The following is a 25,245-nucleotide window of genomic DNA, read 5'->3' on the forward strand; positions in this document are numbered from 1 at the left end:
TTCATGGCATCAGTAAATAGGATGTGGGTCATGGGGCATTTGTGGGTAGGGAGAAAAAGGAGATTGTAACTGTTCTTATTTTACAATGTAAGCTCTCATATCTGACATGCAGCTTATCATTGTGTAAAGCGTTTAGCTCTCATTGTGTAAAGCGTTTAGCTGTCATTGTATAAAGCGTTTAGCTCTCATTGTGAAAAGCGTTTAGCTCTCATTGTGAAAAGCGTTTAGCTGTCATTGTGAAAAGCGTTTAGCTCTCATTGTGAAAAGCGTTTAGCTCTCCCATGCAGTACTGCTGAGATGGCTTAAAAAAAAACCCAGCATAATAAGTAGTTATATATCCCTATTATTACACATTATTATCTTATCATCTATGCCTGCTCCATCTTATTATTGCAACTCTCTTTATGGTTTTCTAGTACAGATCTTCTCTGCACCAGCCTGTTGTGCTCTCATAAGATAATGAGAAATGTAACTCTTTTACAGGAAAAAGTCTATTGCCATCAATTACCTGTATTTGATGGAGCATCTCTAAATTGTTACATAATGTATAATTATACTAATGTAAACCATGTTACTTATTGTGCTCTGTGAAATAAGACATGTTCTGCCTTTTAAAAATAAAAAAAATCCCTTATTACCGTGGTGTAAGTGTTGTTCATGGGGAGGATGACAGAAGCACATGCTGGAAATACATGCTCATAAAGTGGGCCCTAATAAAACATGTTGTTATGCTGGGGCAGAGAACAAATGACCTGCTGTATAGCGAGACAGAGCACAGTATAGTTGAGCTTACCATTTCCTAGCCTATTTATGCAACAAAGATAATTTATATAGGAAAGAGGTGACTGATGGATATGGGGTGATACCTGGAGAAAGAATTCACTTTCAGAGAAGGTCCCGGAATCACAATACTCATATAAATGCTCAGCTGTGTACATACCCTCCACCCATTCATCTGAGCATTTGTGACTTCAGGCCCATGGCCCACCTGTCATTCATATTGTTCTGCCTTAATTAGTTACCCCATACTCAAAACAACAAAAAGTGATGATAAAATTAAAGAAGTAAATAAAATAAACACAGAACTACAATGACCCTTGGTAACTGTCCAGGGCACATGCCTGTATGACCTACATAGTGATCCCTGAGTCAATGTAATTAGTGCATTTGTCATTAAGTATATTCTCCATTATAAAGAATGTTCTCTCAAACTGTGTAATAGAAAGTCCTATCACTCATTTCTACAGGTTCTATTAACATATTAACATTAGAGCTATTTCAATATAACACTGCAACTAGAAGCATGAACTGTTAATTGTAATTTCATATTTTCTCAGTTCAGGTTTGATGTGATATGTATTATTGATCCCAATGCTCAATGGATTTTCTAACTTTTACTGTTTTCTGCAACTTTTTTTGTATAGTGTTAAAAAATGCTTGCTTAAATTAAAAAAACATCCTAATTGAATAATGTATTATGTGAAACATCTCTACTGTACTTTCTGATGCAATGATTAAGGGATTCCTATGAAGACATTGCCATCTGGTGGGTACAATCTGGTGGGTACATCAGTTTATTGCATATATAAGGAATTCTGGTGCCTTGTTTTCACATTTTTTATATTGTACCACCAGTACAGTACAAAAATATAAAAATTATTCATTTTATTTTTGAGAGATTATGATTTTTCAAGAGGTGCAAATGTACTTTAAATCGGAGTTCCAGCATCAAATTATTTTTGTTTTGTGTGTGTATGTATATATATATATATATATATATATATATACAAATATATATATATATACACACACACACACACATATATATATATATACACACACATATATATATATATATATATATATATAATGTGTGTATTTAGTCACTCAGTCCCCTTGCTAACCAATATTTTCTATTCTGTACATTCAAGTGAGAAATATTTATCAGATGTGTTTTGTACAAAACAAAAAATTGTAATATGTCAACATCACTAAAATATTTATTATTAAAAAAATCCAAGTACTACTTTTATATTCCATTACTCTAGTAAAAATACAAAAGAGTAGTAATTGGCTGCATTTAAATGTATGTCTTAACGGACTGAAATAAAACACAATGCCATTAGCAAAGTTTTAGGTATAATATAATAGAAAATTGTAAAAGTGAATTAGAATTACAAATGTATTCCAATGTAAGCTTGTATATAAATTATATATACAGTATACATTTTTGATAGTTGAAATTACGCCAAAAGACTGGCTTGTAGCAATCACTATGCAGCCCTTTTTAATATCAAGGTCACAGAAATATCACAATGGATTTTAAGTTAGTTGACAGGTATACTGTATGTAATTTTGTTTGTTGGTTTATCCCTCCTGTAGTTTATATTGAATGTTATTTTGAACTCTAGAAGTGAAATTATAATTCTGTCAGTAACACACGACACATGAATTATAAAGGAGCCTAGTTATGGTGCAGATTGATATATGACATATTAACACAACCAAGAACTTGCTGCACAAGTGATTTCAAATGTAAAAAGAAACAAACATGTCTGTAATAATGTAATTGCTGCTCAGCCTGTGCTGTGTGGCTGCCCCCTAAGTATGTATTTCTCAACTTCTGCAATAAATAATTTAGCCATAATTAGATGCTTGTAATATATATATATATAATAAATGAATACCATACCAAATTAAAAAAAGTATGAAAAAAAAAAGATATGTAAAATCGCTGAACACCTGCCATGGGTTTTCCACAAATCCAGGCCTGACTGAGGTCACAATCACCCTTCGATATTCTGTGCAGTCATTGTAGACGCTGAATATTCCTGCCTAGACAGTGTTTTAAAACCTTTCTTATAACTGTCATGATTATAGGTTTCATAAAAATAAATTGAAACATTTGCCAGTTGCTGTCAGAGACGGCGGATGACACCTTTAAGTTATAATAAGGTTCTGCGTATCAAGCAGAAAGTGAAAGACTTACAGTGCAAGCTCACATTTTCCCAATACTCACATGGAGAATATTCTTGCTCTGTAAACACCCACTTTTTTGCTTTGATACATAATCCCCGGTCACCGGGGCCAAACATTACTTCTTTAGAACATGTTGCAGAAAATCCATAATTAAATCAAAGCATGCTGCATGCATTCATATGTAACAATTGGTTGCATTGCTGTTACATTGTTTAATGCGTTTATTTGATTAGAATCCAAAAGCAAAGGAAAGCAAAGCAGGAGAACCCAATTTCAAGGACACACAAAAAGTTGTTGAGGATAGTGCATCCGTAGCCAGAGAGATTAAAAGAAGCGCAAGCTATGTTAGGAATCATCATAGTTGCTCAGGTTTAATATTACTGTTTATTTTAAAACGTCACTTACATTGCAAAAGTACTAACTAGCTCAAAACAATACTGTGTCTAAAATACTGCAGTCATCAGAATAAAGAAAAACAGACTTACCATGGATATGTCTAGATTGCTGGCTTGAAAAGATCTATTAACTTTAACTTAATTGAATGTTTCTAGAAACTTAGGTGACATAAAATGTGCCACTTGTTCCTTTCACACTCTGTCTCTAATTTCCATAACACTGTTTTCACACTACACTATTGATAAGAATATTGCCGATGTTTCACAAAAACATATAAAAAATTTCAGAACGTTTGAGACAATATTTTTTAACCCTCTATTATCTCCACCACTAACCTGCCTCAGACACGTTGACTACTGTTGTACGTTCACTAGTTACAGATGGTGGTGATGTCATTTCAGATCCAGGAGTTAAATCTGCTTTACCTGGTTCAACTGCAACCTCAGAGTCTTTGTCATTTAGGTCAGAGAAGTTAAAATCTGTAGAAGTTTCATTATCACTAAGACTATCTGAGGTGCTTTGCCCAGAACCACTTTCTTCATCACTAGTCAGTACTGCCCATGAACTTGTCTCAGATGTAGTTTGCAAGGCAGTATTATCAGTCTGAAGGTAAGTTTCCAGTACAGCCATGTCAATGTGCTTCTTGGGTTCAGTGCTGGCCGGTGTTGTCTGGCTTCTTTCATCCACACCAGGGCTTGTTTGGCTGTCTAATGCAGATGCTGATATTGCGCTTCCTTCTTCAGGTTGTTCACTCGGTTCGCTCATACTTAAATTGCTGTTCTCCATCATTCTTTGTACAAATCTACCAGTACCAGCTACTACATTCTCCTGGGTTTCTGTATGTGAAATGGAATCTGTTCTAGTTACAACAAGATAACCATCATCCACTACAGAAGCACCCGTTTTGGTATCAGAGATGAAAGTAGGTAACACATCAGTTGGTGTTTGAGATGTAGCTGTTAACATTGATAATGTGCTAGGACTCTCACTGTTTGGAGAATCAGCTGTAACAGAAACATATACATTTGGTAAAATATCAGGATGGTAAACAGATTCTCTAGCTTCAGTATCAATTGCAGAGGTGGGTAACACACTGCCCTTAGAATATTGCAAAGACACAACAGGAATGCCATGCGTAGGATAAGCATATGGCGAAGTATGGTGATAATCGTGATGTACAGTAGATTCTTGCTGTGTTAACGTACTGACAGGCAACACTGGAGTAGAAACTGTATGAGAAATTGCAGACAAAAAGGAAGGCACAATATCTAAAGGATGAACACTTATGTCATTACTATATGAAAGTGATACAACTTCATTTGAATTTACATTAGTGATCAAATGAGGCGCAACAACATTTTTATGCAAGACTGACATTGTTTGCTGTTGATATGTAGTCTGAATAGAATTTGGGGACAAAGAGCTCCCGACAGGTTTAACATATGACGAATGCAGCAAGGACTCAGTATTAGCACCAACAGAAGAAGGTAGTAGCAGAGAGCCAGCATTAGAGCCTATGTGACGGGAACTGGATGTTTTATTCAGCACTCCAACACTGGGCACAGCTGAAGCAATACTAGTATTAGGCAACTGTGACAATGTAAATGCTTCATTAATGGCTTTGTCTGGTGTCTCATACAAGAATTCCTGAGTTGGCAAAAGAAGCATATCTGTAAAAGCAGAAACAGTTTTTGATGCAGCAGCAAGCTTAGCTTTAAGCAATATGTCACCAGAGGTTGTAGATACAGCATTCAATGGCTGAACAGGTAACAGATTTTCTGACATTGCATTAATGTCAGCATCAAAATTCCTGGTAGTGGGAAGAGACACTGGATGGAGTTCAGGTGAAGACTGAATTTCCCTAAATATATCAGATGAAGAAAGATCTGTCATCACTTCATGTTCTGTATGTGAAGCTACTTCACCATAAGTAGAGGTAGTCTGCGTTCCAGTGTCAAAGTCATCTAGTTTATGACCTGTGGGCATTGGGTTACTTTGATTAAGCTGAGGTGTGGTGTACTTAACTTCAGCTATTGCAGAAGCTGAGGACTCATTATGGCTTTGCAAATCATCTATGACATCAAAAAAATCCCCACTACCAGAGAATGTTTCTGAATTATCCCCATCACTAAGTGCTGAGCGTGTAGGCTGAAGTAAAACATCTCCTTGTATTGTTACAGTACTTGGTTTAAGATACAGTTCAGTGTTAAGCATTGTAATTAAAGTACCCTGGTGAAATACGCCAAGAGAATCATGCACAAAGGCCGATGAGTCAGGAGAAACAGCAAACGTTTCTGTGGAAGCCAAATTATTAGACAAAGCATAGGCAAGTTCAGACACCGAGGAAAGTGCATGCAGCTTTAAATCAGTGCTTGGTGTTTCAAGTTGAGAAATCAATTGAACATTATTAAAGGTGTCACCCTCATTAGCAAATGTTAACATCTCAGAAGCAGCATGAACAGTCTGATGTGGTTTCACATCAGAATAACGTGTTTGGCTTGGCTGATCTAATGCATTGATTTCAGGCAAGGCCAAAGAAACATGCACAGAAAGTGTATCAGTTGCAACAGTCTGAGTGACTTTTGAAAACATTTCTGAAACTGCATGATGATAAAACAATTTACTAGCGGAAGACGTGGAGGAAAATGTAAGCAAGGGGACGTCATCATAAGCAGACAGGGAAGGTTCAAATGACAAATCAACACTGGGAAATACAGGTGTGGCATGCAGGATCGGACCAATATCTGAAGCGGCAGGGGTAGCTTTCAGGAACTGAGTGCCAGACAACAAGGAAGTAACGAGAGGAAAAGCTTCACTACTGTATGAGGGTTGAAGCGGTATCTCACCATTAGATATTGGTTGGGTTGTCTGAGAGAGTACCTCAGTCGCAGAAGAAGCAGAGCCATGTTGTCCAAAGCGTGGAGAGATGGACTGAAATGTTTCAAGAGGTGTAGAAGTTGAAAAGTATGCCCTCTCTAATTCAGGTATTACAGTAGATGGTGCCAGCTCTGTGATGCTAGAAGATGAAGGTGATGTGGTGCCACTTGCATTAACCAGACTAATTACACGCAGCTTTTCTTCTGGAGAAATAGTAGGTTTTGAGGTAGACTTCAATACATCAAACTTCTCATCAGGGGTTGTGTTTAAAAATACTTTATCAGTGTCAGGGGATAAATCTTCAGTGATATGTGGTGGTGGAGACTGCGAGAAAAAGTTATCTTCCTGAGATGTCTTTTCTGGAATAGGTGTTGCTGTAGTAGAGAATGAGGTGTCATTAGAAACTTGGAGAGTTTTCTCAATAGGGTTAAAAATCCCCCTTTTCCAGCTTGTAGTAGTCATTGGGAGATCGCTAATAGCATCGGTTCGAGCATTGTTTTCAACAGGTGACTTAGTAGTGTCTGTAGTGTTTAGAAACCTCAACTCAACTCTACTTTTTAGCTCTTTACTCTTATGGTCTTGTGCTTCTTCATCATCTTCAGTAGTCTTCACTCTATCTTTATACTTATATGTATTTTTGGATGTAGTTGGTAAAGTAGTAAACAACAAATTTTTAAGTCGGTCCTGTTGCACATGTGATTGGTCTGTCCAAGTTTCTAGTGTAGCTTTATGTGGCTGAGAACCCTGCTCTTGTGTGTACTGAGAAGTTGTAGCTTGGGCTCCTTGGCCCTGAATTTGGTTTTTAGTGCTTATGGTGCTCAAAGGTTTTTCAAAATTGCTTTCTTTTTCTCTTATGTCTTCTTCATTGTCCTGTATAAAGAAAAATATCTATTAATAATAGAGATATTTATTATATACAGCTAAATATAATAGGCTATATAATATCACTCATCACTGTCTATTATTCTGCTGTTGACATGAATAAATTTAATTTCTTAACATTAGACATTCTCTTGAGGATTATTAGTAATGTTGGCAAATAGGCAAATCCTGTGAGAATCACCTACAAGTACAGAGATCACCTACAAGTACAGAGATTAGTGGTCCAATCAGAGCTTTCTGAACAAAAAAGCAGAAAGATCTTGAGAAAAGTATTTATTTCACTGTGCTCATGTGAAAATATTTTTTTTTAAATCTATATAGTGAAAGTAGTTACTAATGGTACTCTGGGCCTGATTCAGACCCGCTCGCGAGCGCTCACAAGCGGGTCGATGTTGGCCCAGTGCGCATGCGCACGACGGAGCCAGCTCTGTCGTGCGCATGCTCAAGACCCGGATAGCGACGGGCAAGCCGTTGCTCTGGGTCTCGTACCAAAGGGGGCGTGCTGTCGATGTTGAGTGACTGCATGCCCCCTTTGGTGGGCGGGCCGGGGGCATGGCTGGCCAGACGGAGGCGTTCCCATGGGAACGCCTACCGTCTGGGGCCAGCCCCACTGACATCACAAGTGATGTCAGTGGGAGTGCTTTCGGCTCTGATAGAGCCAAAAGCACTCTAGGGTTTGCGGCAACGAGACCTTACCACAAGGGTCTCGTCGCAAGCCCGATGGTCACCCACAGCTATGCGAGCGGCCAGGAGGCCGCTCTAAAAAACCAAAGGGCCGGGCCTGATTCAGAGCAAGCGCTCTGTCAGAGCGTCTGGCTCTGAATCAGGGCCTCTGTGTCATGAAATCACAGAGATTTAGGGGTAAATTTACTGAAGGTCATTTTGGTGTTTTCTACGATATTCCCATATTTTTGCAAATCAAAGATTTACTAAAGGCAAACACGCATTGAAATTGCATGTCTAACACGACTAGATGGCAATAGATGGCATTACACCATTGGAACAAACATTGTATGCAATACATAGACCACAATACAAATCAAAGAGTAACTAAAAACCGTAAAGAACAATATTACAATCTAATTTTACACCATTAACCCTGCATCTGCAGCCACCAGGGATGTAGGGAATAGCCCTGGGCTGGTTGTTCCCCGGGTGGGGGGGGGGAGGCTTTTTATTTTTTGGGTGCCCACTTTGGGTCCCCACTTTCCAAGGAATTCCAGCCCTGGGCTGACCAGTTTGGGGCTGGTTAATGTGATGGCAGGGGTACCCCATGCCGTGCATCCCCTGCTATTGGATTACACCCCTGGCTGGTTCAGCACAGTGCTGGTTATAGGATAATAAGGGGGAACCCCACATAGTTTCTTCCCGCAATTTTCCTGTACCAGCCCAGGCTGAAAGGTCCGGGGCTAGTTAATGAACTGGTCCCCCACCCCACACATTATTTTATTTTACATTAACCATTAAGTTAATGCTTTACACAACAAAGCCTGCACAGATCATACTGATCTGTGCAGTGCTTTGAATTTGGCACACATTGACAGTGGTTTCGGACTTCTTTTTAACAGTGGAATCTATTGTAAAGGGGCAAATCTGACAGGGTTTTAGACTAAAAAAAACGATGAGTAGAACCATTGAATTTAAATAGATATTCAAATACGCAGCTTAGTAAATCCGTGATTTTGTGCTTCTAAATGACTGCCGATTTCGTTTAGAAGTTAAACATGATTGTTAATAAATTTACCCCTTAGGACCTGATTCAGAGGTGGGCGCTTTGCTGATGTTTGCGCAGTTGACCAATGTTTTTTGTACTGAACAAGCATCTGAGTTCCACGGTGCATGTGTCACAATGGTGGTCATAGTGAGTACTTGGACACGGAAAGTTTGACAGTCAGTGTGCGCTTTTGGGAGGTAACAGTGGGTGGCTATCCAAACACGGACATGTCACGAGCGTTTTGTAGGCGTGTCGCAGCCAGTGTCTGCTCAAAAGTTCGATGTGCGACCGATGTGCGACCAATGGTGCATCTTTGTACGCAAGCTGCAGACTAAAGATGCAGCCAATGGGCGTCTCTGTATACATTACCATAATTTCACAGTATAGCTGAATACAAAGACATAGGGCCTGATTCAGACCCACTCGCGAGCGGCTGTCCGCTCGCAAGTGGGTCGATGGTCTGCACTGAGCATGCGCACGACGGAGGGAGCTCCGTCGTGCGCATGCGCCAGACACGACGAGCGAAGGACTTTCCTTCGCTCGTTGTGTCCGATCAAAGGGGGCGTGCTGTCAATGTTGATTGACAGCACGCCCCCTTTGGTGGGCGTGCCGGGGGCGTGCCTCCCTGACGGGGGCGTTCCCACGGGAACGCCTCCCGTCAAAAGCCGGCCCACTGACATCACTAGTGATGTCAGTGGGAGTGATTTTGGCTCTGATAGAGCCAAAATCACTCCGGAGCTTGCGGTTGAAAACCTCAACCGCAGGCTCCGGCTCGCAATTTCGATGGTCGCGATGGTCACGACCATCGCGGCCATCAAAATGCACGCTCGTATAGCCTGTGGGTGGTGACCCACAGCTATACGAGCGTCCAGGAGGACGCTCCATGAAAATGGAGCCCGGCCCTCATGCAGAGCGTGCGCTCTGCTCAGAGCGTACGGCTCTGAATGAGGGCCATAGTCACTACAGGATTAGCATCCACCTCTGCATCAAACCATTATATCTATAATTATAAAATTGAACTCCCTGAGGTCATCACTTATTTTTGTGGCGATAACCTACTTGCGGCTGTGGCACATGTGCACGTCAAACCAGCTCTCACTGTGTATGCCGCGCACATTAGGTGTGATGTGCAGAGCCGTAGACAGCTGGGCCAAGCCACAATACTATCCATTACTATCATGGGGGCGTGGCCCAATCATTGGAGGTGTGGCTACGCCCTCTTAAAAACCTATTCCATCCAAAGCAACACTGTGCACTGAGGAGGGGGATGCTGTGAACCCCTCAGCCCGGCACAAATCCAGGGGGCGATCAGTGTTATCACTTCCCCCCACAGGCAGAGGAGACTGGTGATGCTCCTCAGTGGCAACAGTGAGCAGTCTCCCAATGCAGCTAAACACACAGCGTGTGCTGGGCTGCTGACAGGTAAGAGGGAGCGGGCCAGACTCGGGTAATTAGTACCCGCTCCCGCCTCCTCTCGGCGCCCCTGGTGATGTGCAAGTGTGATACACCAACAGAAGAAAAGAGGACAGGGAGAGAGGCTGTTAAGGATAAGGGGTTGGGAGGGTGTGGGGACAGGAGTGTGAATAGAAGAGATGGAAAGGGACATGGGTGAGCTGATGATGAGGCGTAAGTGGAGAACCTGCAAATGCTAGGTCCATTTATTTACTAGTAAACATATATACATTTAGGGCCTAAGTCAGAGGTGCACATAGTTACAGCCGCTAGTGCGTATGTTTGCAGAGTCACGGCAGCGACAGTAAGCAAATGCTAATTACAGCCATCCCCTCGTGTACTAGTATGCACCTGAATGTGCAAACAGTGAAATGCCCACTTTCAGCATCCTGGACACTGTAATACTGCCGGTGATTCTTGACACTCCACTGTCAGTGCACCATCACCTGCACCATGGACACTTGGACCAGCTCTATGGCAGGTACAGTGTCTCCTTCTGAACTCGGCCTCTATTGCTGTTGCTCTGTATCTGATAATGCAGCCACTCTCACTGAGACGCAGGCGACACTCCCATCACACACCCACAAGATTGACATCAGGCCACCTCCCAGTCAACCAAAGAAACCCTTTTTTGATCCCTCCTCCCTCACTAACTATCATCCCATCACCCTTTGCCAAAAAGTGCCTTGACCCGGGTGGAGTACAACCACGTCACCTTCTTCCTTTCCGCTCACTTCTTGCTAGATCCTCTCCAATATGGCTTTCAATCTCTTCATTCCACCAAAACAGCCCTCACCAAGGTTATGGATGACCTCCTCATTGCCAAATACAAGAACCAGCTCCCTATTCGTATACTCCTTGACCACACAGTAGTATTTGACACTGTTGACTACCCTCTTCTCCTCCATACCCTCCACTCCATTGAGCTTCATGATTCAATTCTGTCCTGGTTCACCTCCTACTTATCCAATTACTCTATGTTTATTAGTTTTCCAAAGACAATGACAAGTTAAAAACAAACAATCCATCACAACTGTGTATCACAGGTTATAAACCACATAATTTTCATATATAGAGACAGGCACATTATCTACACTCACCTCCCCTTTGCTTAAACTTCCCACTGGGGTCTGCCAACATTCTGTCCTTGGCCTTCTTCTCTTCTCTTCTTCCTCTACATATCTACCCTTGGTAAGCTCATCAGTTTCTTTGGACTTAGCTACCACCTCTTTGCCGATGATACCCAAATTTGCCTCTCTTTCCTACGGACCAAAAATATCGCTCAACTGCGTGACTCAAGGTGCCTACACACTTAACGATCTGCACACCATCCAACGATGCGTCCAATTTCCCTTGAAACTCCTCCCTGGCAGCTCTGCACACGATTTGGTCCATCTTCAAAAGATCCATCGTGCATCCGGAACTTTTATCAGTGTATTGTGTCCCAGATTACCAGGGGGGCCCTGCACCGCACACCCTGCACCCATATTATTTTAAACTTACATGTCCGTAGTCCCGCGGCGGGTGTCAGAACTGCTCAGAACACCGGAAAATGGCCGCCGCGGCCATTTTTCCGGTGTTCTGTGCATTCGCAGTAGATTCCGGGCACACTCTAGTGCCCGGAGTCTACTAATGTTCAGGTTGCTGGCCAGCGGCGTCAGTCGGCTGCCGGCCAATGGGGAGAGAGGAGGGGCCCCGCACGGGAAGTGCACACGGGCCCCCTCCTCTCTTAAGACGCCCCTATTTCTAAGACCATATTTTGCAGCAAACCAGCTATGGTTTGCAATTTTGCAATAACTGCAGAGATTCCTAAGCACCCCTGGGTATTTGGCCAAACAAACAAAATGCTACACATCCCAAAATAATTTAGAGGTCACTCATGGGCACTCTCATAGGAATGAATAAGGCAGCTTTGACTGGTCACAGCCAGAGGAGTGGCCGAGGTCTGATCAATCACAGCAGACAGAAAACCACTGGAAAACACATACAGTTTAATATGCATCCAATTACCCGAACAAACTGATATCCAAACTACCCTTGTTCCCAATGACTTTGGATAATTGGTGTTCTACTGAACCTTTATAAGAGTACAAAGTAGTATTACAGGTTAAACAAACCTACGTAATGATAAAGAAAAGGTCCAAATATTGTAATAGGCAGTGCTTTGAATCTTGCAATGTGTGATTGAGTCTCAGGGCATAATTCATAGCTGTACGTAAAAGATGTCCATTTCTGTATACATACATACTGTACACTTTCCATATTAAATCGCATGCATCTTAAGTTATGTTCATCATTTAATCTAGTGTACAGATGTGTTTGGAGCAAATATGCAACACCACTGTCATGAAGTCGCTAGCTGAACTGGTCTTGCGCAGGCACAGAATTCATGCTAGGTAAGGAACATATATATATCGATACATGCATCCAAAAGTAAGATGCATCTCAAAGGGATGTTCATAACTAGTGTCTGCCAGCTCTTTTGTAATCCCAGGGCACATAAATGCTAGTGATCCTCACCTCAAAGCACAAGGAGCCACAAGCATCATTCTGCAGCATGAAAGGTAAGCTACATGTCAGTAACAGTATCAAATATTACCTCTATTTCCTCTTCTGTCTCTGTCACATCGATAAACAGGTCATTACCTAAAGAAAAAAAGGTAGCTGAATAAAACAGTGCTATTTTAAATGAATCATAAATCATGAGATCATTTGGTAAAAGAGAAAAAAGATATTGATAAATATTTCATCTTGAATTATTTTAATACAATAATAAAAAGTCATACAGTAAGTGCTTACACCTGAAAATGACTACCAGCAGATACTTTAAAGATGATCCCAGTAATGGGAGTGGAACGACTGTACGATTACAACATTGTAATATTACAATCGTTCTTCATCCTGTGCAGTGGATAATGTGCCCACACTGAACGATGTCATTCAGTGCAAGCACCCTCCCTCATCCCCGAACATGCACAAGCTGACGATATAGGCAGATTGGCCTGCATGTTCAGGCAATGACAGATGCCAACAATGACCAGCGGGCGCGCGCATCGCTGGTCGTTGCCGGCATATTTACTGCACTATTAATGAACGATAATGATGTTGTAATAGTTCAATCGCTCATTTTTCTCGTGTAGTGGATACGCGTCTTAACCCTTATGCAGAATGCTAGCCTATGATTAGCACTTAAATATCCTCATAGAACATGCAACATATATAGTACTTCAGACAGGGGCCAGGGATCACATGAAGCAGATAGAGGCAGCAGTAGGGACCAGCTCCCTTATGGCCCTTATTCTGCATGTTGTTACTGCAGCTCTGGTAAAAATTGTATTATGTACAACTGCTATTGTTGTCATGATTCAAGCCATAGGCCAGGCTGTGAAGGGGGATTTTCCAGGCAACTGAAAGGAGCCCATGCAGTTAATAATCACACATATTGAAAACATGTATCTCAAAAAATATTACTACAATTTTAAATAACATTTCATCTGCTCTCATGTAAATTATCACTTGAATATATGTATAATTACTATTAATTAGCTACTGAGAGCTCAGCAAAGAGAATTTTTGTTTATCAAATTTTGTGGTGCTTTACCTAATTCCTAACTTGTATTATAAACGGTATAAAATGCAAAGTTGCCATTCAGATAAAAGAAGCAATCAGTAATGAGTGACAAGGTTTTGATTTAGTTTTAACTCACCAACTGTCAGAAAAATTCAATCAAGACCAATTATCGGTCAGTTGAATCGTCCAGCATGTCCGATAATTGGTGAGCTGCATCTGGCAGTGTATGCATGTTACAGGGGAGGAACAGGGAAATATATCTCCTCCGCAGGAGAGGAATCCAGATATTGTGGCCTTGCACTTTGAAATATCTTTTACAGTGTGTGGCCACGATACCTGGAGTTTGCGGCGCTATACGAAATAACCATTCATTAAATCTTATAGTAAATCAATCTAAATGCCATATATGGAAAAATATATGTAATACACATATAAATTACTAGAAGAGCCATATGATTGTTGCAATATAAAAATATAGACAATTTATTCTTATATATTTAAAACAAATTACATCATAAACTATTATACATTAAAACATAGTAGCATCATTAATTCATTGCAATTGCTTATATTGTGGAGAAGGAAATATTCACTACTGTTAAATGGTGTTGGTAAATGGCCTCAGTAATTGTTGTATAAAAGTCAAATGGACACAATCGGCTACAAGTATATTTACCAGAGTCCACAGAGTCCAATGAGATATTTCTCAATAGTGGAAATATTTCAACTCCAACTTAGGGCCTGTTTCACTATGGAACGCAACTGCGAATGCAATAGCGATTACGCACGCAGTTCAATGGCCACAGTATGCTAATCCATTGTGATCTCAATGCCACCGCAGCACAACATAAGGATGCTCACTTGACCTTTTACACATCCGTAATGTTTAGCAAGACTGCGAAAACATCGGTACTATTGAGGCTATTTATCAGGGATTTCTTTTAGAGCCAGCTCAGACTCAAAGAAAAATCCCCATTAACTGTAACTTGTGGGCTGCCTTTGGGGGTAATTGAATAGCCCCGGGGGATCAATCAGCTTCTGCTAAATTACAGGGGCTAATTGACTTTATGCAAGACATGGCAGGTTCACTGCAGATAGCTGCTAGCCCTCAACCCCTACATTTGTCTGACATACAGTATGTAAGACTTATCTTGTGCAATATTGCAGGTAGAATATTGTTACTTTATGCTTGAAGGCTGAAATATGTATAATACATTGTTATTTATAAGATACTGGGCATAGAACTGCAGTTGTATGCATTTTAGAGTTTTCATATATTTTATTGGTATGTTGTCACAATGTCAACATCCAGAATGTCGACACTATAATGTCGAATGGTTCTGAATGTCAACATTGAGCATGTTGTCAACTTCATTCATAATGGCGGCATGTTCATAATGTTGACATGCAACATTTGACATGTTTAAAATGCCGACATGTTAAAAATATCAAATTTCTTCATGTGTATATTATAAATAGATCAGCATTAGGGTTAGGCTGCAGGTTAGATAGTAATGTTGATATTCACACCATCAACATTCATAATGTCAACGTGTTGACCTTAGTTGAATGTCGACATGAAACTGTCAACTTTTAAACTACACTCTCATCATTCATGCTGAATGTCGACATCATGATTGTCGACCTGTTATACCACACCCATTTTTTTTAAGTAATAGAGATATATAATAAATTGAAGTTTTAATATTACATGACTGACTTTCATTTTAAGTTTGTTTTATAAATATGTGATCAATACCAGCAGTGATTTACTTATTCTTTTTGGTTGCTTACAAAAAGCCACACATGACTTTGTAAGTATTAGCAGCTGTGTTTATCTCCTTATTTAAAATATAAAGTAGCACTTTAGCCTTTGTCTTCACCTCTCGCTGCTGGATACACACTTTACGATATATTTGCAGTGCAACTGCAGTTGTGTACACGCAATATACCTGTGATCGTCGTGTATGTGTGTATATATATATATATATATACCTGTGTATATATATATATCTTGTCGACAATGCAGCACAGCAGATGTGATATAGCTTGCAGATTTATCTAGTGCATCTTCCTGTGTGTACGGACGACCTACCCATTACACTGGCCGTAGAGACCGGCTAAATGACATCACAACTTGGCGGGCAAATTTAAATGTCCACCCAGTTGTGATGTCTGGGCAGACATATAGAGTGGCTTACCAAATTGGATGCTCAGTTGGCACAGGATGGTTGGCCATTCTCTGGGTCGGTCAAGTGTGCACCTCACATAATTCAGAAAATATGGTTTGGACTAAAAGGCACAGACCATTCAACACACTAAAACCTTCTTCCGTACTTGGCCCTCTAATGATTGTCTGTGATGGAGCATGGCATGCTGGGATTGTGTGCATTATGTACATTTCCTTTTAAAGCTCATAACTATTTTTAAAAGACGTAACAATTTAAAAATCTATAATGTTTGTGAAACTATTATTGAAATTTCATCAAAATAGAGATATTGTTCCAAGAAATTTTATTTAGCTTTTTAGCAGTTATAATTGTTCATCTCTATTTACGATAATTTTGGAAAACATCTTCATCAATCACTGTGTAATTGGATACTACTTCTAGTTATCTCTCTCTCCAAGCACTCCATAAATTAAGATATGCTCTTTTGTTACACTTGACTGTACAGTACATTTTTGTAATTAAAAAAAAAAAATGGAACATTTTCTTACCTTTGATATAAAATGTAGATGAGATTGTCGGAGTTCCACAAATTCAGAACGTTTTTTTTTTAAAATTGTAGAATGAATATAATTTTTTTTTTCTGTCAACATGTATAATGCTATCATATCGCTAAAGGATTAATTGAGCCCAATGCAGTAACAAAATAGGAAAATGCATAACATGCAAGACCTCATTCTCTATGTGCATCCTATTAACTATGCCAACAATAAACACATTTATGTACTATTTGTGACCATTTATGAGACAATTCATAAAAAAAGACAACAAATAGTAAATGACATGGATGAACATTAATATACAAAAACAGACATACAAAAGAAAATGAACAAATACACTACAATTTTCTAAATTATTATTGTTATTATTATTATAGTATTATTATTATTATTATCAATGACGACAACAACTGCTCATCATGTGTAGATATTATTAGCTACATGAATATGGCTACATAGACAAATACAATGGTATCAATGCTTCATGTTTATTTGAAAAGCAAATGTACATTTTTAAAAATATAAGACAAATGACACAAGTTGTTGGTTTTAAGACATTGCTTACATAGATGTTTGTGGACATGATAATTAAGTGCACATGCAGTTTTGGTGAGAAGGATTAATATATTTTTATTTTTAAGAAAAATCCTATGCAATAATTATGCACTGCAGGTGTTATTACATGATATAAACATGCTCAATGTTTTACGGTGTATAAATATTTTCCACTATTTCATTTATTTTGATGAACCAATATTTGCAATGTAAGCAATATAAAAAGGGAATTCTGAAAATCAGACATTAATTAAATCTGTAAACCATAAATATTTATATACACGTATATACACTTGAATTTTATGAGCACACACATATTGCATAGGACTTTGCATTGCCAGATTTAGTGATTTAGAAGAAAGCAGAAAGGTGATAAAGAAAATGCGTGCAATGAATTGATTCCCAGAGAATAAATGAGACATGTTTGCAACCAATTATAACATAACATAAATCCCATAAACATACTAAATTATTAATTTTGATGTCACACAAAACTTTATGAACAAGAAAAAATGGCTGTTAATGACACTGTAGCTTATAACCACTATTGATGATGATTTATTAAAAAACATGAAATTATGTTGTAATATGGAACGCAAAGATTATAAAGTATAGTGGTGTGTGTGTGTGTGTATATATGTATATATATATATATATATATATGTATATATATATATATATATATATATATATATACATACATACAGTCAGGTCCATAAATATTGGGACATTGACAGAATTTTCAGATTTTGGCCTCTATTCACCACCACAATGGTTTTGAAATGAAACAAACAAGATGTGCTCTAACTGCAGACTTTCAGATTTAATTTGAGGGTAATTACATCCAAATCGGTGAACGGTGTAGGAATTACAAAAGTTTCAATATGTGCCTCCCACTTTTTAAGGGGCCAAAAGTAATGGGACTATCAACTCAAAAGCTATTTCATGGACAGGTGTGGGCTATTCCCTTGTTATTTCATTATCATTTAAGCAGGTAAAAGGTCTGGAGTTGATTCTAGGTGTAACATTTGCATTTGGAATCAGTTGCTGTCAACTCTCAATATGAGATCCAAAGAGCTGTCACTATCAGTGAAGCAAGCCATCATTAGGCTGAAAAATTAAAACAAACCCATCAGAGAGATAGCAAAAACATTAGGTGTGGACAAATCAACTGTTTGGAACATTCTTAAAAAGAAAGAAAGCACCGAGGAGCTAAGCAACACCAAAAGACCCGGAACACCACGGAAAACAACTGTGGTGGATGACAAAAGAATAATTTCCCTGGTGAAGAAAAACCCCTTCACAACAGTTGGCCAAATCAAGAACACTCTCCAGGAGGTAGATGTATATGTGTCAAAGTCAACAATCAAGAGAAGACTTCACTAGAGTGAATATAGAGGGTTCACCACAAGATGCAAACCATTGGTGAGGGTGAGCCACAAAAATAGGAAGACCAGATTAAAGTTTGCCAAACAACATCTAAAAAAGCCATTACAATTCTGGAACAACATCCTATGGACAGATGAGACAAAGATCAACTTGAACCAGAGTGATGGGAAGAGAAGGAAAGGAACTGCTCATGATCCAAAACATACCACCTCATCAGTGAAGCATGGTGGTGGTAGTGTCATGGCGTGGGCATGTATGGCTGCCGATGGAACTGGTTCCCTTGTATTTATTGATGATGTGACTGCAGACAAAAGCAGCAGAATGAATTCTGAAGTGTTTCGGGCAATATTATATGCTCATATTCAGTCAAATGCTTCAGAACTCATTGGACGGCGCTTCACAGTGCAGATGTACAATGACCCGAAGCATACTACAAAAGCAACCAAAGAGTTTTTTAAGGCTAAAAAGTTGAATGTTATGCAATGGCCAAGTCAATCCCCTGACCTGAATCCGATTGAGCATGCATTTCACTTGATGAAGACAAAACTGAAGGGAAAATGCCCCAAGAACAAGCAGGAACTGAAGACATTTGCAGTAGAGGCCTGGCAGAGCATCACCAGGGATGAAACCCAGCGTCTGGTGATGTCTATGCGTTCCAGACTTCAGGCTGTAATTGCCTGCAAAGAATTTGCAACAAAGTATTAAAAAGTGAAAGTTAGATTTAGGATTGTTTAGTTTGTCCCATTACTTTTGGCCCCTTAAAAAGTGGGAGGTACATATAGAAACCGTTGTAATTCCTACACCGTTCACCTTATTTGGATGTAATTACCCTCAAATTAAATCTGAAAGTCTGCAGTTAATTCACATCTTGTTTGTTTCATTTCAAAGCCATTGTGGTGGTGAATAGAGGCCAAAGTCTGAAAATTCTGTCAATGTCCCAATATTTATGGACCTGACTGTATGTATGTATGTGTGTGTATATATATATATATATATATATATATATATAATATATACGCATGAAATGTATTCATAAACAAAGTAACTTTCAATAAAAAGTACCTCCTCAAATGTGAAATAAGGTTTAGAATTTCCAGAAATGTACTGTTTATTATACAGTATATATATTGCTGGAATCCTCCATGATTCAAGTGCAAACATGCATTATTACAGTATATTAACCAGAACTAGTTTGCCTTCCTAGCTATGCAAGTTAGCTCTCCCATGTACCCTGATCTTATTCAGTATAGTCCATGTATTTACCACTGGAGATATTAATGATAGAATGCTTTGTATCCTAACATTCAGAATCATGCTGCATTTAAATCAACAGAATTATTAATTAATGTGTTTGTTTCACGGGTTTACAGCTTGTGGCCTTCAATGAGAAGCATGATACGGACTTACTAATATTCATGTCTTAATTAAACCTGAAACATAAAGATATTGTAATAAAAATCAATGTATCTTCCAACAGAACCAGAATTAAATTAAATTAATCACTTCACTTTGTCAAGGAAGAAGGACCATCAACTGAAGAAATCCTATCTGCTGCCAGAATACGTTACCATGTATGAAAATGGGATCTGGGCTGCTTACCTCTGACCCAAGGATATGGCAATACTGATTTTTTTTTTTGTGTCATTTCTGCCAATCTGCTCGCTGCCTCCAAAACAAACAGTACTTACAACAAAAAAGTGCATGCATTACTGTTCCAACATTACGTAAATGACTTGTGGGAGTGTATGTAATTTCCCTTAATTTTCCATAGTATTGATTGATTCAACAATATTGCTTTATAATACAAAACTATTTAATTTTCATAAATTTTCATGTGTTAAACTATTATCTTTGTTTAGATTTTTCTGTGACCAAGGAACATATTTAGTACAGGTAGGGTTAGTGTAATCATAAAACTAACAAGGTACATAAGTAGAAGCAAACAAACCTTCCTTACATATGCTTACTTTATGCTCAGTTATAAAGTGTCCATTAAGGATCTTCAATTTCTGTTAGATTTCAATTTGGTACTGTATAATAATTTATTTTTGGCTTTTACATAATGTAGCAAGATATTTATATTATGATAGATATAGAATCATACATAGCTGAGCAGATACTTAGATGTTTTCAAATATGCAATATCAAGTATACTAACTATGTTAGCCAACAATAGCTACAGTTAATAAATGTTAAGCAACGTAATAACATATATAAAATGTAAGCAATAATATACCACCGACACTCCAATAAGCTGGTCACATACAATATTGAACATATTCCACATGAGCAAGGGCTCAGTATTTAGATTTTGCAAAGTTGCTTTATTAGTATAAGTTGAAAGTATCATGTTAAAGCATATACAACTTTCATTTGACATGAGGTACTGTAACTAAATAATTCTTAATACTGTGTTTAAAGTATACAAAAAAATGTACATGCTTTATAGACCCAATGCTAATATAAGGCCACAATGAAATGGCATTTTGTTATATATTGGTGGTATGTCCAATTACATCATGCTGTTACAGTACAGTACATGCCCTGCATTTAAATTTGACACCGCAGCTGTTGTGGGCATTAGGTGGACAAATCCTTTAAATCAAGCATCTTTAACTAGTAAATTAATAGATGTAAAAAATAAAAATCCCAGTGGCAAATACATAAAACTTTCTATTGGTGAAATGTTAAAAATGGATTCAGGGAAACTGTGTAACCTAGAAGAAATTAAAGCTATTATTATTGAAGACTTTTATTTTTGCCCATTAGTAAAATGTAATATTCCCTTTGAATAGTAAGGTAGACTAATTTAATTAATTGGGCAGAATAACAAAAATAACCGTAGAAAACAATTTATAGAAAACAACATTTTTATGCTAATGCTACTTTTTTGAAAATCAAAATCTGTCAGTATTTATGTTTAAAATCTCATACCTTGGTCATCCACTGTCAAGTCAAGAACAACCTGATCACTGCGTTTTCCATAGAGGCTGTTGCTGCACAATGCCACAACTTGAAGAACATAACTTGCGTTGGGCACTAAATTATACAAAATTGCACCCTAAAATGAAAAACAGGAATATGTCTGTAAGCAAATAAACACTCCTGAAGATTATTATATAGAAAACCCTATGTGTTACTGTAATATATAGCATACTATGTGGGTGTGGGAAGGTGCCCCGGCATAGCGACAGGACAATAGCCTGGCACAGGACCGAGGAAAGTCCCAAGACAGACTGGATACCAGCTCTGGAAAAGGCCAGGAGTAGAGGACCACTTACACTACCTTGCAGGCATCACTTGAGCCTTTACTGGAGGGGCTCAATTGATGACTCTTCGTAGACCTCTCCAGTGAGTATAGGGTATTTTTTGATTTGGATGATTGAATCTGAAAAGAAATGGCATTTCAAGTCTGGCATGTTGGCAAATCAATGACAGCTTGCTGCATCACAGTCTTACCCTCTCACTACTGTTTATTTTAGCTGGCATGAGCGGAGAGTGCTCAGATGGAGAGGGTGCAGTGAAAAACTTCCCAAGAAAGAAGATTTTGTAGGAAGAAGAGGCTCTGACACTGGGCAATGGAGAGAAGACATCGCAGAAGAGAAAGAAGACATTGTGGTAATAGTAGAACAAGTCCCAACACTGCAAGGGGATTTTTCACAAACAGCTTATACTTGCCCCCTTGCTTGCTGGCTGCAGATCCCAGAAAAAAGATTCTGCAAGGGGACATTGGAGGGTTTACTTATTAAAGAATTAAAATCGATCCACACCAATCAACATTGATGTTATGTCTCTGGGGATAATTCACACATTTACTAACATTAAACTTTTGATTATTATTTTTTTTTAAGTATTAGTAAACATGTGATTTAGCGCCAGAAACACAACATTGATGCTGAATGATTTTAAATTGATTAAAATCAACCTTTAATAAACATACCCCTAAGAGTCAAGGATAGGACCCAGCGTCTGTCAAGTTGAGGATCCAGAGGTAGATGAGAACCACTGTTTGGAATGGCCAGCACAGTGGGGCAACCATGTAAAAGAGCTACCCTGGGTGCCACCTCTGTGACTACCGAGTTTGGCCAGACAGGTAAGGCCCCAGTGGGGTACTTGTAGTCCTGTTAAGCCCCAGTGGCTACCAATGATATCAGGCATTAGACTTGTGCCTCATATAAAGGAACTAGGCCCCAAGTGAGCTTAAGAATGGGGCACTCATCTGTGGGCAGTAGGCTCCAGACCTTTATCAGTGGCTAGTAGGTAGGTGGCCCTGTGGTGCCCTGGTTGCCTAGCCACTAGACCACCAGTGCATATGTATAGTGTAGGAAGCATACAACCTACTACAATTAATGCATTTAGGCCTGGTCCAAGTGATTTGTGTATTAGGCCCAAGTACCCTAGCCCAAAAGGGATTTTTTTTTTGGCTCAGGAAAGCCAATTAGTAAGTTATAGGAGTAAATGTAATAGCCTGTGCAAAGCAGGCATTGGAGAGTTTCTGGCAAGTCTGCCCAATGTTTTAAAGGGGCACTCATTTCAAAAGTTAAACCAGGTGGTTTTGGCTTTCAAATGATTGCCTCTTTAAAACATCAGTCAGACCTGCTGGATTGTCGCCAATGACTGCATCGTGCAGGCTATTACATTCACCCCATAGGGTCTATGTAATGTGTCAGTTAGGTAGTGTACATTAGGGCATCGGTAGAGAGGAGCAAATGTAAGTAAGGGCTGGAAATGCATTGAGACGCCCACTGGCAGCTTAGCAGATCCAAGCAAGTGCGTAAAAATACGCAGGAGCCATTGCAGATCATTCGTTAATCGGCCGTCTGAGTAGTCCTATGGTCATGCAGTATAGCCGCCTGAACTGATCCAACAGAACCACTTCATCTGCATATGAGATCATAGATGCAGGCTACGACACTCCACGAAAACGGTCGGGACACACCTGCATTTTGTGCTGCACCTCCCCGTTACCATCCCTAAATGTTCCCTGACTGTCAATCACTTTGATAAGTAATCCTCACAACAAGAAGCATCTCAAAGGTACCTTGGCGCGTGCCCAGTGCGACTATGATGCATGCGCAATGGAGTTATAATCATTCAACTGCGTAATTATCGGAGTAGTGTACATCTCTGGATCAGGCCCAGAGCTCCAAACGAGTGGCAGTATGTGACATTATATGTAACCTGGAAGACACGGAAATGCAGCACTCAGAACTTGCTGTATCCTGAACTTTTATTCATACATTTTGTTTATGGTGTCTAAAAAAATCTCCAGTCTTTTATAATTCAACTGCATTCCCAGACACACAGCCGCAAACATAGGACGCCATGGTCAGACGATGAAACTACACCTGCCATGGAGCTGGTGCAATATTCGATGGTGACGTACAGTACAAGGATGTGCCAACAGTTATTACAGCATGCACAGGCACTGAACGTGGGCGTCTCAGTCCTTGCACATTTAGCTGCACGGATGTACATACTGTAAGTATGCATGTATTCCATTTGCATAAACTCGTGTGCGACTCAGTATCAGGCTCTTTATGTCATCTCTTCTTAGCAGACTATAGTACATTTGCAATTACAGATCTCGACAAGTTAGTAAAATAAGGAAATCAGTCTGTCTTTAAAACTGTCAAAGCACAGTGATTGATACTACTACAACTTAAATTCCTGTACAGTAAGTGAAGCACAGTCAGTATCCACAAAGAGATTTATAACAGCAGCTGGCCGTGAAGATAAACAATACACGGCAATTCACAATGTGATTATATTGGCAGCACGTGTGTAATGGAATGCAATGAGCCTGAATATGGGCCTGAGTGAGGATTACATCACAAATTGATTGAAAGGGATTGTTTGTGAGAGGTAACAGGGAGTAGCGGCAGAAAACGCAGGCGTGTCCCAGCCATTTTCGGGGAGTGTCACAACCTTCTTCTGCAATGCATTACGCAGATAAATTGGTTTTGATGGCTCAGTTCAGGTGGCCAATTCTGCGCGACTAATGGGCTACTCTGATAGACGATTATTGAATGCTCTGCTATGGGGGCTGCATATTTGTACGCATTTGCTTGGATCTGCGAAGCCACCAGTCGATGTCTCAATTCATTTCCAGCTGGCTACAGCATTAGCACTATTTCGCACAGCAGCTGCGTATAAGAGATTACAGCTTGAATGCATTAGCGTACAGGCCATCTGCATGAGAGAAGATCTCTCATCTAATAGTTAAACTTGCAAGACCAAATAAGGTACCTTAACTTGCTTATTAGTGAGAAATCCTTCTTGGGTAGGAGGCCATGATGCAATCACAGATTTCTGTGACTCTAGTAGCTCAAAGTGCATGGAACTGATAGTGGCTGCATAGGCGCCATTCTTAACAGTTTGTCAGCAGTCGCTCTCCCTGCATCATGGATTGCATGGGATGCTGTGCTTTGCTCTTCTGGGAGTGCTTTTTGTTTTTATTGGAACAGTATACAGAAAGCAACTTTAATAAAAACTACTTTATAGATGGTAATGGGTATTCAGATTTAAGCCAAGTTGAAACGCCAAGTAGGGAAAGCATAGAAGCCAGGTTGGTAAACTAAGTAGGTAATCAGTAGAAGCCAGGTTGGAACACCAGCAGGTAGTCAGTTATAAACAGGTTGGAACACCAGCAGGTAGTCAGTAGAAACTGGGTTGGAACATCATCAGAAAGACAGTAAAAGC

The 25,245-nt window shown here is 39.4% G+C and overlaps 1 protein-coding gene across 5 annotated transcripts in view; it reads right to left on the reverse strand.

Annotated features, from left to right (window-relative positions):
* Nucleotides 1-25,245, reverse strand: part of PTPRZ1 (protein tyrosine phosphatase receptor type Z1) — a 218,178-nt gene that overhangs the window by 72,091 nt on the left and 120,842 nt on the right. For 2 of the 5 annotated variants that reach the window (XM_088457661.1, XM_088457660.1), the window contains exons 10-13: nucleotides 21,478-21,604; nucleotides 12,900-12,946; nucleotides 6,222-7,122; nucleotides 3,711-4,379 (exon numbers count right to left, since the gene is read on the reverse strand). In XM_088457661.1, coding sequence (XP_088313787.1) covers nucleotides 3,711-4,379; nucleotides 6,222-7,122; nucleotides 12,900-12,946; nucleotides 21,478-21,604 — 1,744 coding nt within the window. The remainder of the gene's footprint in view (nucleotides 1-3,710; nucleotides 4,380-6,221; nucleotides 7,123-12,899; nucleotides 12,947-21,477; nucleotides 21,605-25,245) is intronic. The other 3 variants (XM_088457662.1, XM_088457663.1, XM_088457664.1) reach the window with 3 other exon arrangements.

The sequence above is a fragment of the Taudactylus pleione genome, unplaced genomic scaffold, assembly GCF_031769625.1.
Source record: "Taudactylus pleione unplaced genomic scaffold, aTauple2 ptg000041l, whole genome shotgun sequence".
In the NCBI taxonomy this organism is placed as follows: Eukaryota; Metazoa; Chordata; class Amphibia; order Anura; family Myobatrachidae; genus Taudactylus; species Taudactylus pleione.